A 13565-nucleotide genomic window follows, 5' to 3' on the forward strand; every position below is an offset into this window, starting at 1 on the left:
AAAATGTAAAAAACAGAACAAATATCTTAATTAATGATATAATTAATTTGAAATATTCGTTCTCTAGTGACTCTAGTATATAGATTTGAGTTCACGACTTGAGTTAATCGACTAATTCGACTAACAACTAGAGACTTTGAGTCGGAGTCGGGTGAACTCGACTTTTTAACAACACTAGGACTTACTAATATTTAGTGACTTAATTTTTAAAATTTAAATTTTGAAGTCGCAGTATTTTTTTATAATTATATCCATGTGTCTATCTATAATGATAAACAATAAACAACTTATATATTAAATCTCATCATAAACATATGTTCAATGTTCATAAATAATGAAGAGGTATTATTTCTTTTTTTTTAAAAAAACATGAAAATTTATCATTCTTAGTGCAAATTTTTTATTTTGTACAAATTTTTCGCTCAAGATTCAAAAACAGAAATTAACAAATTTTTTTATAAATATGATTAAAATAATATATTCTTTAAAATATTATCTTGATCGTTATCATTTATTTATCTTTGTTGGATTAAGCTTTAGCCTTCTTTTCCTAATGATCAATTCAAGTAAAAATATAATATTTCATTCTTTTTTTTTAAATTTATTTAATTGTATCATATTTAATTATTAAATGAATATTTATCAGATCGAATAAGCTCTTGTAAATTTGGGGACGTATTTTATCAAGTAGATGATATTTGGTATCCAAAAATCAAAGTTGATTCGCAAAAGACAAGAGAATCTTTGCCCATCAAATGCCAATGTTTGAAAGTATAACATAATTGATTAATTTATCTTTTTTTTTGAAATAATTTTAATTAATTATTTTTTATTTGATATTTAAAAATGAAAAGGATTGATAAATATTATGCATTTGCATTTGTATTTTTTGTAACTATTCAAAATTTTCAAGCCAAATAATTTATATTTAAATCACGTCATTGAAAACTTTAAAATATTATACAACATATTGCAGTTATTGGTCTAAATTTGATTTAAGCATTTGAACGCCTTTAAAATGGGCTAAATATTTTTTCGACTGAGCAGGCGAAAATAAAGTTAAATTTTTATCATTGACTGCTGGTTACATTTTCTTTTTGATAAACTATGGTACTTCTAAATATAATAATGATTAATTTTAGTTTTTTTTAAAAAAAATTTGTGATTTAAAAATTTTTTTTTGCATGAACATTAATAAATATTTACTTATATAGTAATTATGAAAGATTTTTATAAAAAGATTTATTTAAAAAAGATTTTGGCATTTTTAGGTAATATTTGATCAATCTTCTTTCTTATTTAAAAAAAATTTCCTAAGTTTTAAAGATTTTTTTTACAAACTCTGCATATGTTTACTATTATAATTTTCTATTCTATTCTGAATATGATATATATTTAGTTAGCAGCTGAATTAAAGAATTTTTTTAAAATATACTTGCCATCATAGCCGTAATTTCTGAGGTCTCTATAAACTTGCATGCCACATCGGAATTATCAATATTAAAAAGAAAATGCGCTTTGTGCAATCTATATGCCATTAAGTATAAATTATAACTTTAAAAAAATATGTGAAAAGTGAGTATTACACAAAATTAACAGGCGTGAGAGTGGGGCAAAGGGGCTACCCCTTCCAAGGCAAAACAGTTTTTTTTAATATTGGCATATTTAGTAAATTTTATGGAGTATTCATTATATTGCATTTATAATAAACTCAAAAAGGAATAATTTATAAATAAATTATTTCGAATTTTGAATTTTCCTTACGTATTTTAAAAATTAAATTTAATAATTTATTAAAAATATGGATTAGAGAACGGCAAAGCCCGGCCCGTTAAGAATTTTCCTACAAGTTGCCCCACCCGACCCAGGTGATAAATTTGCTCAGCGCGGCCTGAAATATTATTTTTTTTAAATTTGCCCGGCTCGTGTCCTGGCCATTCAAAATTAAACAAAATGTCAGGTACCACCTGTTAAAAATTTACGAAGAGTCCGCCCCGGCCTTTAAATTTTTTTGTACGAATTTTCCACACATCACATTTTTATATCTGTCCTAGTATGTTATGTATTAAAAGCATGTTTTTCTCATTTAATTTTGTTAAACGTCAACCAGATGTATACATCTGATTGGTGTAAAATTATTATTATTATATTCAAAAGGAAATAATGATTATTATATAAGCTACATATTTCGAGATATTCATTAATTAATTAATTAATTATAAAAAAACTTGGAAAAAATATTATAATTTTTATAAATTGAATATATCGTTATTGAATTCTTTTTAACAATATAAATTTTGTAAATTCATGATGAAAATTCCGGATTATTTTGATTTTTAAGAAATTAATAAAAGAGATTATTTGGATAATCAGACTTCTAATATTTTACCATCTTTTAAAATATCCACATATAATTTTTTCCCAAATTGAATTAGCTTTTATATCTCTCCTCTATGGCTATCTATTTTTTTCTACAACAACCATTTAATGAATCAATTGTGTTTGATATCTGTATTGTGTATTTGTAATTGGATCAATGACATATATAATACCTAGACTGACGATTCATTCATTAAAAGTGTACATCAATGCAAATCAGCTGTAGACGCCATCTTGGTTACACTAATCATTATTAAAATTTTAAACGAGTGCCTAATTTATTCCTATATCTGATGCAAACTTTATTAAAGAATTACCGGATCATCGAGATAATAAGGAAACAAGTTATCAATTTAATAGTAGTTTTTAACATGAGAATAATTACTATATGTGTTACCAAAATGGCGGGTCCAGCTGATTTGCTTTTAACGACGCTTAAAAATGCATCTTAATGAATGAATCGTCAGTCTAGGTATTATATATGTCATTGAATTGGATCATATCATGAATAACTTGTTTATTTTTTTGTGAAGTTACTATATTATTTATAGATTTAAAATTTTAGTTAGGCAGCTCTTAAAATACAAAGAAATAAGAATATTGTAATTTATTTTCAAATAGTAATAATCAAAATCAAAATATTAGTTTGAGATTCAAAATAATATATATCAAAAATTTTAATGTCACGCCTGGCCTATTAAAATTTTACCGAAAAAAGATTTAAGAGACTCTGCCAAATTTTTTATATAAAAATTGTTCGGCCCAGCCAGAAATATTTTTATATGTGAATTATCAGGCCCGGCTCGTTATAATCTTTTGCCTGGCCCGGGCTTTGCATATCTCTAACCTGGATCGATTACAGAAAATCTTATATTTATTATCTACATTTTAAACTTAGATACTGCTGTTGGACAAAGATCGTGACTCAAAATTTCTCAAACTATATACCACTCTTACGTCCAAATTCAAAGCAGAGATATATAATTTTGAGATTTCAAAGTTTCGACTTTTTAAATATACAATTACAATTAGATACAATATAAACAATTTTAAAAAAAACACTAGTCTAGAAATGTTAGGTGTAAACTCTCTCATTGTAAAGATCACCCTGATATCTATGAATGTCTCTCACTTCAAAATAAAGGTTTATATCTCCAAAAATTGTTTGCATGATCCTATATGTTAGAAATATCTTCCTGTTTTTTCCCCCCAATTATCACTCAAAATGCATTAATTTAGATAATTTTTTACCTTTATTTTGTCATTCAGTTAAAATGTATTTCTACAAGTATGATATCATAATATCGAAGTAAATTTTAAAATTAAAAGATGCATGTTAATGTGTTTGGTTCTCAATTCGCTTATCTATTATAATATATAACAATCAATTATTATTTAAAAGGATCAAAAGATTTAGAATACGATAACTCTTCATACCATTCAGAAAAAGACAAAAGCATATTATCCGCTCATCTTATAGTCGACAGTAATAGGCCATTCATCAAAAAGTTTTATTCGAAAGATCAAAACGGTATTAACCATAAAAACAAGGTATACAGAGCAAGATACGACGAGACATCCAAAGATTGTGTATTCAGAGGCAAATTTTATAAACACTATTCCAAGTTCACTACAAATTATAGCGGGCTTGCAACAAAGAATTCAGATCAATGCGTCGAATGCATATGCACTGTAATATAATATTTAATGGTTTGAATAGAAGAATGCTTTAGCGGTCATATCTGAATTATTTTTTTCTTTTAAAAAATGTATGTGGTAAATTGGATTGGAATTCTCACGTGTGGATTTAGAATCACTTAATTTTCAAATATATGAAGACGATTTCTAAATTTAAAAAATCTGATTTTGCCGGAAATGCATGAGTGGATAGAGTATACCCTATGAATTTTAGACAATTTTCGCCATGATTTTTTTTAATGCTTTTTTTAAAAAAATGAAATTCAAAGTAGTTCAAAAGTTACGGCGAAATTGTTTGAAATTCTTACCCTGCATTCACAGTTAGCGTGAATTCGCGGTGGGAGATTACAAAAATACAACAAACATTTTCATATGATAATTATGAATCGTATATTAAAAAATGATTAATAAAATAAAGAACCAAAAAATTTTGTGTCGCCTGAGAACTTGTGGATTTATAGCTTCATTTGATTGTGAAGAGAAGGAACTGGTCGTGGCGGAAAAAGAAGGATGTTGCCCTGTTTGTAAATCCTCAATTCCAAGTTAGAAATTTTCGTTATTAAGTTAAATATTTAAAAAATATTTTCGATATACTCAATAAAAATGGCGATTATATCAAAAAAGTCATTGAAGGTTTCATTCATTATATCTTTATAAAAAAGTTTCTTTTTAGAATCTTATTTTCATTTAATATTAAAATTATAAGCCATGCCCGGAACGATCTGACCGAACTCGGGTCAACTCGAATAATAATTTTCTCAGGCTCGATTGGATTGGAACTTGATTTAAAAGAATTTTTGGATATACATTTGTTTTCCTAATATTTTTATAAATTTATTTTTTAACGAAAAAACACTCAAATTTATTTTCATTCAGCGCCTATTTTCCGCCTTCGTTGAAATATCTTACTTTTTTTTAAACAGTCAATAAAATAATTTAGGTTTAAATTGAGTTCAGATTTGTTAAAAAAAGGTCAGATGTGGGAAAATAAGTTAAATGCTAGACTCTAATAAATATATGAGCCTAACTACTCTTCCGAAGTAAACATTTAAAACAAACCCAAGCTATACCCGATTTCTTTTACCGGTAAACGAACCCTTAATATAAAACTAAGTAAAAGAGGAATAAAATAATGCATCTTTTGTCAAAAATATCAAATATATTTTGAATTTTATTGATTTTTTCCTTGCATGGGTTGTAGCTTGTTGTCGTTAGTTCAACTAATAATCTAAAATTTTCCTTACTACCTTGATCTTGATGTATTATAATACGATTTTTCAATTCAATAAAAAAGAAAATAGTTTTTTAAAAAATAATCATTTAAATATCCATTTTTTTAAAGTATCTTGTTAATCGATAAATTTCTTTTAAAAATGATTTATCTTTCATATTTACATTTTTTTCTCTTATTAATTGACCATCTTTTATGAATCAAATGTTATTAAATAAATAAAATGAATGAATCATTTAAAAACCAATAACATGGATAGGACATGACAATTAGTCTATTCTCTATTGTCATTTTTAAAAAAAATTATTTGAATATCGATCGATATTAGTGACCAATTAATATTTTTGTTTATCAACTATCAAAGGCAACAAACTAAAGTTAATTTTATGATTAATTATATCCCCACCCCCCTTCCCCTCTCTTTGAAAAAAAAAAATTATTTGTCTAAATCTGTATAATGTATAAATTACACATAAAGGACGCGCAAATTTTACATTATATTATGAAATGAATGAGTCCGTTTTTTATATATATAATTTGCAATGTTAGGGGATTGTTTAATTTTTAAGCTAGACAAATATCCTAGAAGTTTTTATATTTGAAAAAAAAGGCGGGAGATGCTATTTTTACGACTTTGGGCAATTTTGAAAATCTTTCTAGACAATATTATCATTCGAATTTGTATAAAATTCTTAAATTGAAGTTGGGAGAAAAATAAAAGAGTGAAGCCTAATTTTAGCATGATTTTTTTTTTAAAAAAATGGGATATATAAATTTTTAAAATCGAATAATATACTATATTTTTTTGTTTGTTTAATTAGAAAATATCAAAAAAGAAATTATAAAAAAAAGATACTCTTATGAAAAAAAGGATAATAAATTTACAAACTTACTACGGTTTAAATGATTTCAATCATTTTATCTTTTATGACTAAATGATTTCGGACAAATAATTACCAAAAAATGAACAAAAATTTCTTAAAAGTGGAAAATCATTCAAAAATATCTTAAAGTGCTTGCAAAAATTTATACGGTAGCAAGTGCAAAAATACTTCTTTGTATTGAATGAAAAGATGAGGGTTTGGTAACTAAAATTAAAAATTTGAATGCAAATAATTTCAGACGTTTATATTTTATTCAGTTTTGTTTACAATTATTAATACAAAAAATAATATATACGGGATCCATTAAATAACCCTCCTTGTTGAATGTTTTAACAATATAGTTTCCAGTTACTTATAATGGATTAGTTGCAGTGGCTTCTACATCTTCCAAAACAATTGTCAATTTAACAAGCCCCCCCCCTCGATGTTTTTAACCCTTTGAAAGTTATTACAAGACGTCTAATGCTATTTTTAGTTTTCAAATATTTTTGTTCATAATTGAGATAATAATGATAAAAACTCAATATTTTACATTTTTTAAAATTTAAGAGATCATATATCTCCTACCACGATTTTTAGGAAATTATTCAAAATGGTTTCCCACATTTTTAGTCTCCTAAAATAAATCTTTTATTGGTTATTAAATTTTATATAATTTTTATCTTAAAATTATAATGGCGGTATATCTAGCATCTTATTAAATTCTACATCTTCCGCTGATAATCGAAATAAAAATTCCCCGAAAGGGGGAAAATAGAAATTATTTTATTTATAAAAGTTGAAAATAGTAATTAATACTTTAAAAAAGCGAAAGCCAGCCCCCCCCCCCCTCCCACCATTTATGGATTACGGCTAAAAATATAATATGCCTAAATTATTAAAATGGTTATTAGAACTACATAATGGCTTCTACCACGGCGTTGTAAGACGCAGGATTGTCAGTAAATATTTGAAACAATTTTTTTAAATGGAGTCCAATCGGAAATACAATAACGGAAATTAAGATAGATGTGGAATAAAGTTTCTCATTTTTAAATTTTTTTTATATTATATTAACTAAGCAAATTAAATTTTGAAACAAGGGCTCGAACGATTTCGACATTTGGTTTTTTATTTATAATTATTATTAGAATAAAATTTATGAAAAATAACTGGTAAATATAATATTATTTGGGTTTTGTTTTTCTTTAAATTTATTTTTTGAGTTTGCTTGACCTTTCAGAAGCAGCCATTTTACCCAAATGGTATTTTTTGGTCTGAGCTTTAGATAAGCCTATTAAGTACTAAAATGTTATGACTAGTTATTAAAGAAAATGGAAGGTCCATTGCAATTTTCCGAATAAATCTAATAGATTATTTTTGAAAATTGCCTCGACCGTTATGGGAGTTAAACGATCCACTGATGCTCGTTGTTTAAAAATACGATTCTGAGATTCCGATACATATCTAGCTTGCATTGAACTTGTTTATTCCTGGACATAAGAAACATTTATATAAATAGCGGCAGTAATGCTCAGGATTGCACAAGCTTTGCGCAGTAAAATACTTATATTTAAATAATGTAAATTCCTTGCAATCATTATTATAACTTTTTGGTGTACAGAGATTTGGTGTGTTCCCGTTATATTTGATTGAATACAATAAGCAAATTTACTTAAAGTCTATTGAATTTGTGCTTCTAATACAATTTTTCTAGATGATTCATTTTTAAAATCCTGAACCTAAAAAAAACAGGAACAAACCGATATCGATTTATAAACCGCAACGATCTGATAAATTCCTTTAAAATAACCGGACAAGCAAACCCGTTTTAAAATTTCAATTAAGAAGCGGAATGGAACTGAACGTTATACCGATCGTTTTGACGACCTGAAAATGAATAATATTAAAGGTCCTATGTGGGGGGGGAAGGGGGGAATCGAACATTTTAGTTATCATTTAATAATAAAAATTTGTTAATATATATTTTATTTTAAAGGAATAAAGGAAGATTGGTTGGACGACGTTTACGACGATTATAATTATAAAGATAAAAATTTACACCAAAGAGAATCTAGAAATTTAGAGTTAAAAAATGATCTACCTATTATTGATAAAGGTAAACTCCAAATGAAATCGAATTATAATGCCAGGACAAAATTCAATCTTAATATTTTGAAAAAAAAAGCTGGGTAACAATTATTTCATTTATATACTTAGCTATGATAAAATTTCATATAACATCTATAATTCATAGATTTCAATTCTATTTTTACATTCAGTCGAGTTCTAAGAAATCTGATTGATAAAAGCGAAAGATTGAGATAAAATTCAAGTGTTTATATTGGCCATGCGTCAAATTTTTAAATTGTATAGTTTATTTATAAAATATTTATGTTAAAATTTCAAAAAAATGGTATTAGAAAAGGTTAACGGTTTAGTTTTTCTTTAAAATATAGAACCTGTTAGTTCGGTCCCATGGTCCGGACCACTTAGTATTAAAATAATTTTGCAATTAAACTAAACAAATTGAGCGTTTCAAACGCTGTGTTGCAAAAAATGCATTTCAAACGCTATCGTGCAAATCGATCAAATTACCGCTTGGCGTTAGAAACCATTTAAAAAGATGCAAACTAGTTTTCAGTCTTATTATTTCACTCAATTTGCATGAATTCGGTTTTTTCGCAAGAAATCCGACAAACCCTTGTTGCCCATATAAGAAAGGGGAGATCACTAAAAATCCCTTTCTAATTTTTTAATGTATGTATATTTAATATACAAAATGTAAACTTTAATACTCCATATTTATAAATTATACCAATTTTTTGTTGACTTTGGAAATAACGCACCTCTTAAAGATAACGCGTTAACTATAAATTCAGCGTGCAATGATAAAAAATATACAAACTATAATATAAAAAATATACAAACTATAATAAAAATAATAGCAAATTCGATAAAAAGATTATCTATTAAATTATTGCTGTGAATAATCAGCTATGATTTCGATGGCTTAAATAATGCAAAGTTTATAGTAAACGAGTTATCTTCAAGCGTTGCATTATTCAACGCAGCGCTATTACAACTGATTCAGTTTTAAAAACTAATTTAAGATATAGCTAAATAAGTGATTTTATATAATATTTAAGAAAACTCATATACTCTATTGAATTAGTATTTTTATAATCGTATCGCATATTTTTTATCAATGCATCGCAACATATTTTTTTTAAATTTTATTATAGCGTTATCATCATAATGCTCTATATTTATAAATTTATACCTATTTATTGGCTTTGTTTTGTAATAATGCTGCGTTAAATAACGCAATGCTTGAACAAAACGAGTTGACTGACTATAAATGTGGCCTTAATTAAAATTTTGAATCGATGATTCTAATAAAAAAAACTCAATTAAACAAGGGATGCGTTACGTTTTTTTTATTAATAAAGTATGGAAAAACAACACTCAATTTGTGCCTAATATTATAATAATGAAAGTGTAATATAAAATTTAATTCGATTTATTTAAAAAGCATTCATTTTTAATTAATCATATTAACCTTTTTTTTAATTTAAAAAAAGAAGATAAAATATAAATTTGATATATTTTCAAAATTCATAAATGAATAAAATGTTAATTTGAAAATATTTTATAGGTATTTATATTTATAATACATTTTTTAAATCATATCTGTATTTACATTCAAGCATTTTTTTAAAGTGTATTTATATTTGTATAAATTTTTTGAAAATTTACCAAACCCTGACAATATGTAATTTATTTATTATTATAATTTTAGATGAATTATAATTATATATTTTAATGATGAAATATTAAATTTCTGTTTTTAAAGATAGATAATATTTATATAATAAATCTTATGTTTGACCTAACCCTTATTTTTTTAGCAGCCATTAGGCAAATTTTTATATATCATTATTAAAATTCTCTTTTTCTCAATTATTTAATATAACATACATATATAAACTATATATAGCTTTTTTTAGTCATATAGTGATTTTTTTTAAAACTTTAAAAAGGACAATGTGACAAAAAAAGTGATATGGATTTAATTTTGAAAAAAATTAATCATTAATTATTTTTGGTTTAACTTTTGAAATTGATGGGTAGCTCAACAATGAATTGGGGGTAATGGATACCTCTTTTTTGGGAAGTTTAAAGAAAGTAAACTGGTTTCAAACAGCTTCGGTTGGTTTATTTATTATTTGTAAATATAAATAAGTGCCTTTTAAATTTAAAATAATTAAAACTCTTTGATTTATTCATAATGGTTTCTTAAGAGCAATAAAAATTTTATTCAGTATTGTTAAGAAAAAAATTCAAGATTGACTTTAGATTTTAATATTCATTTTTAATTTAAAATATTTTAATTAATAAAGTAATCATGATCAAGTAGCAATAAATTTTACTGATTCTATGAAATTTTCTGATGGTAACAATATTTCAAAGCATATATACAAACATTGGATTGATAATATTTATATTAAAATTGAAGATAAATCAAATAAGCTAAATGGAAAAAGTAAAAATTAAATAATGTTATTTATTTATATATAATGTAATTAATTATATGAAAAAGGAAATTGCAATGTAGGGGGAAAATTTCACTTACATAATAGTGAATGGATACCAGGAATTAAATTAGCTTACAATGTTAAAGAATTCAATAATTATCATAATCAAGAAAAATGCATATATTGCACATGCTTAGTAATTAAAGTTTGAATTTGACATTAATTTATACTTAATCTAAACAGAATGGAAATGTAAAATGTGAAAGGAGAGATTGTAAAGATGTTTATTAAATTATTAATACAATAATTTACTGTCTTTATTATTTAAGTGATCTAGACATATAATTTATATAAATAAACATATAATAAAAATTTTATCATGATTTTTTATTATGCGATGATGCACCTTTATTCTTATGTATTTTCATTTTCTTATCTGTCTTTCTTTTACTTTTGCTCTGAATACTCTGGTATAATTTATATGCAATATAACCTATAAAAGTAAATATTAATTGCATACTTTAATATTATAACTAACCAAAAACTGAAAAAATAACAACTCCAGCTATTATCAAGGCATTATTTGATATGCTATTTTCCAAAAACCCACTTTTTCTAGGATCCTTTCCAGATATATCAACCATATATTATTTTAGGATATTACACGAAAACACGTTATGAATTATTCAAGCATATTGGTAAAATGAATGGGTGCATTTCATCGAAATACAAAAAAATCATACCAATTTATCGAAACGAAATATTATTTATTATTGAAATTTATAAAAGAATATTCTTAAATAATTATTTTTAACTGTTTATTATGGAATTAGGAGGTTCTGTGTTCTGGCTCAAGTAGATGTTATATATGCAAATAATAGAATAAGATTAAAAAACTATTATCAAACTTTTCAGCCATATTAATTGAACTAGAATATTAAAAACATCTTATTTCACCAGAAGTTTAATAATATATATTAAATTTTGTTGTCTAAGGATAAATCGAAATTCAATTGATATGAAGAATTAATCTCTCAAATCGATAGTAATCATTTAAGACTTACACTAAGGAATTTAAACTTAAAAAGCAACCTCACACCCTTAAAGAAATCAAGTTATACTGAAGATCTCGGGTATAAGCATTTGTTTTACCCAACTTTTCTTTTATTAGCCGTTTAAATACCAGTTCTCAGATGGTTATGGGGTACTAGTAGGTGCGGTTTGCCCCAATGACATTAATACTGTAGACTGACGATTAATATATTTGAAGTGGCAAAAATTGAAGTGACTGGTGGCCATTTTGTGTTTGTATCTTTTACGAAAGAACCATATGATAATTTCATAAATTTCAGGTATATTTTTATTATGTTTATATTTATAATATATATATATATTCTAATTAAACACCAATTTATTATTTAACTTATATGTTATAGTATATATGAATCAAATAAAGGTCACTACTGAATATGAAGAAAAGAAAGTTAGATGTGATATCTGTTTACATTCCCTAATTGATAATTCCGCAAACGACAATAATTATACATTAATAAAAATTAAGAATTATGGTGGATTGATAATACCATCCCAAAGCGTGTCAAATTTATGCAAAATAACAGAGAGCTCATTCAGGGCTTTTGAAAAAATAGATGAAATAACCAAAAGACATGCTGTTAAAAAAATAGAATGTCTAATATTGTCAAAAATATTAGGCACAAATATCCTTAGTGACCTGCAAGATCATATGTTTGATCAAGAGGCAGGGTTAAGTCATTATCAAATTGTACTTATAATAAAAAGGTATATATAATATTTACTTGATTTTAATAAAAATTTATTTTCAGATGCCTGCACATAAGAATGCATCATTTTGGTAATAAAGTATATCAAAAATTACAATTAATATCCAAAAACTAAACAAGGCTGTACTTTTTCAAGGGCAATAAACCAAGTAATATAAAAATATGTTATTTAACTTAAATATTTATAGGTGAAGAACAAATTATCTGAAAATTTCTAATGACTTTATTGGTTATAATAAATTAATTTTATTAGACATAAATTTAACATATATATATTATTTGTATTTATTATTGATTTATAAGATTAATATTTTCTTTTCGCGATACATATTAATTATAATAATACAATTATTTTATTTGATGTAAATATAACATAATATATATTATTTATATTTTTCATGATATATATTTACATTATTGATTTTTATACTTTAGTGAATTAAATTTAAATAAAGAAATATATTTAGAAATGGATAGTTTATATTTATTAAGGAATAACATAATTATAAGCAAAAATAAAACATAAAAGACATAAGACATAAATTATAAAAATACAAAAGAAATCTAAAATTGATTTCTATAAAAAAAAATATTCATGTATTTTTGAATTAATCTGGCTTCTAGGAAACCTACATGTTATAATTTATTATTCATTATTTTGTTACTTTTAGAAGATACTTTGGAAAATTAAAAATTGGTGGTATTGCTCCCTCTCTTAATTGAACATGATTTGTAACAGATGGAATGAATGAATCTGGTGTAAAATGCTTTGAACATAATCTACTATATTTTGTTACATTGAAGTTCTCTCTCTTCATAGCATGGGTCCACTTTTGTAATAATATTTTATCTTTCATAGGAAATCTGCCATAAATAATTTTTACAATAGAATAATTAATTTGAGATATCATACTTATGAAAGGAAATTTTGCTTCCTCAGCAATATACTACCATTTTAAATCTTTTAGTAATTAAAAAATATTAAATTGAATTCTTATAAAAGATATTCATTATTAAATAATAAATTGCAAATGTTAATAAAGAGCAGAAATAT

General features: G+C 24.7%; 1 protein-coding gene and 1 long non-coding RNA gene across 6 annotated transcripts; one reads left to right on the top strand and one right to left on the bottom strand.

Annotated features, from left to right (window-relative positions):
* Positions 1-429: 429 nt before the first annotated feature.
* LOC135931358 (uncharacterized) lies at positions 430-12633 on the top strand. Of its 5 annotated transcripts, none has more exons than XM_065468414.1 (12): positions 436-566; positions 647-771; positions 3445-3523; positions 3782-4071; positions 4496-4619; positions 8171-8363; positions 10575-10717; positions 10775-10914; positions 11706-11842; positions 11896-12061; positions 12146-12509; positions 12554-12633. In XM_065468414.1, the coding sequence occupies exons 1-9, from the start codon at positions 464-466 to the stop codon at positions 11724-11726; spliced, it is 1218 nt and encodes a 405-aa protein (XP_065324486.1). In that variant the 5' UTR covers positions 436-463; the 3' UTR covers positions 11727-11842; positions 11896-12061; positions 12146-12509; positions 12554-12633. The 5 variants fall into 5 exon arrangements, with proteins under 5 accessions (XP_065324488.1, XP_065324486.1, XP_065324487.1 ...); XM_065468415.1 differs by having other exon boundaries at positions 12166-12509; XM_065468413.1 differs by lacking the exons at positions 11706-11842; positions 11896-12061; positions 12146-12509; positions 12554-12633 and adding an exon at positions 10953-11126 and having other exon boundaries at positions 10775-10905.
* Positions 10586-11450, bottom strand: LOC135931359 (uncharacterized). Its single transcript, XR_010573021.1, has 2 exons — positions 11248-11450; positions 10586-11202 (listed from the first exon to the last, which is right to left on the bottom strand). It is a non-coding gene; the product is annotated as an uncharacterized LOC135931359 (long non-coding RNA).
* Positions 12634-13565: the final 932 nt, after the last annotated feature.

The sequence above is a fragment of the Gordionus sp. m RMFG-2023 genome, chromosome 1, assembly GCF_954871325.1.
Source record: "Gordionus sp. m RMFG-2023 chromosome 1, tfGorSpeb1-WG-v2, whole genome shotgun sequence".
In the NCBI taxonomy this organism is placed as follows: Eukaryota; Metazoa; Nematomorpha; class Gordioida; order Chordodea; family Parachordodidae; genus Gordionus; species Gordionus sp. m RMFG-2023.

Bases quoted from the DNA above. Each gene is read 5' to 3' on its own strand.
- LOC135931358 (XM_065468413.1), top strand. From the start codon at position 464: ATGATTAAAATAATATATTCTTTAAAATATTATCTTGATCGTTATCAT. The intron at 4,072-4,495 runs GTAATATAATAT...AATAAAATAAAG, and splicing joins GCGTCGAATGCATATGCACT to AACCAAAAAATTTTGTGTCG. The intron at 4,620-8,170 runs GTTAGAAATTTT...TTTATTTTAAAG, and splicing joins TTGTAAATCCTCAATTCCAA to GAATAAAGGAAGATTGGTTG.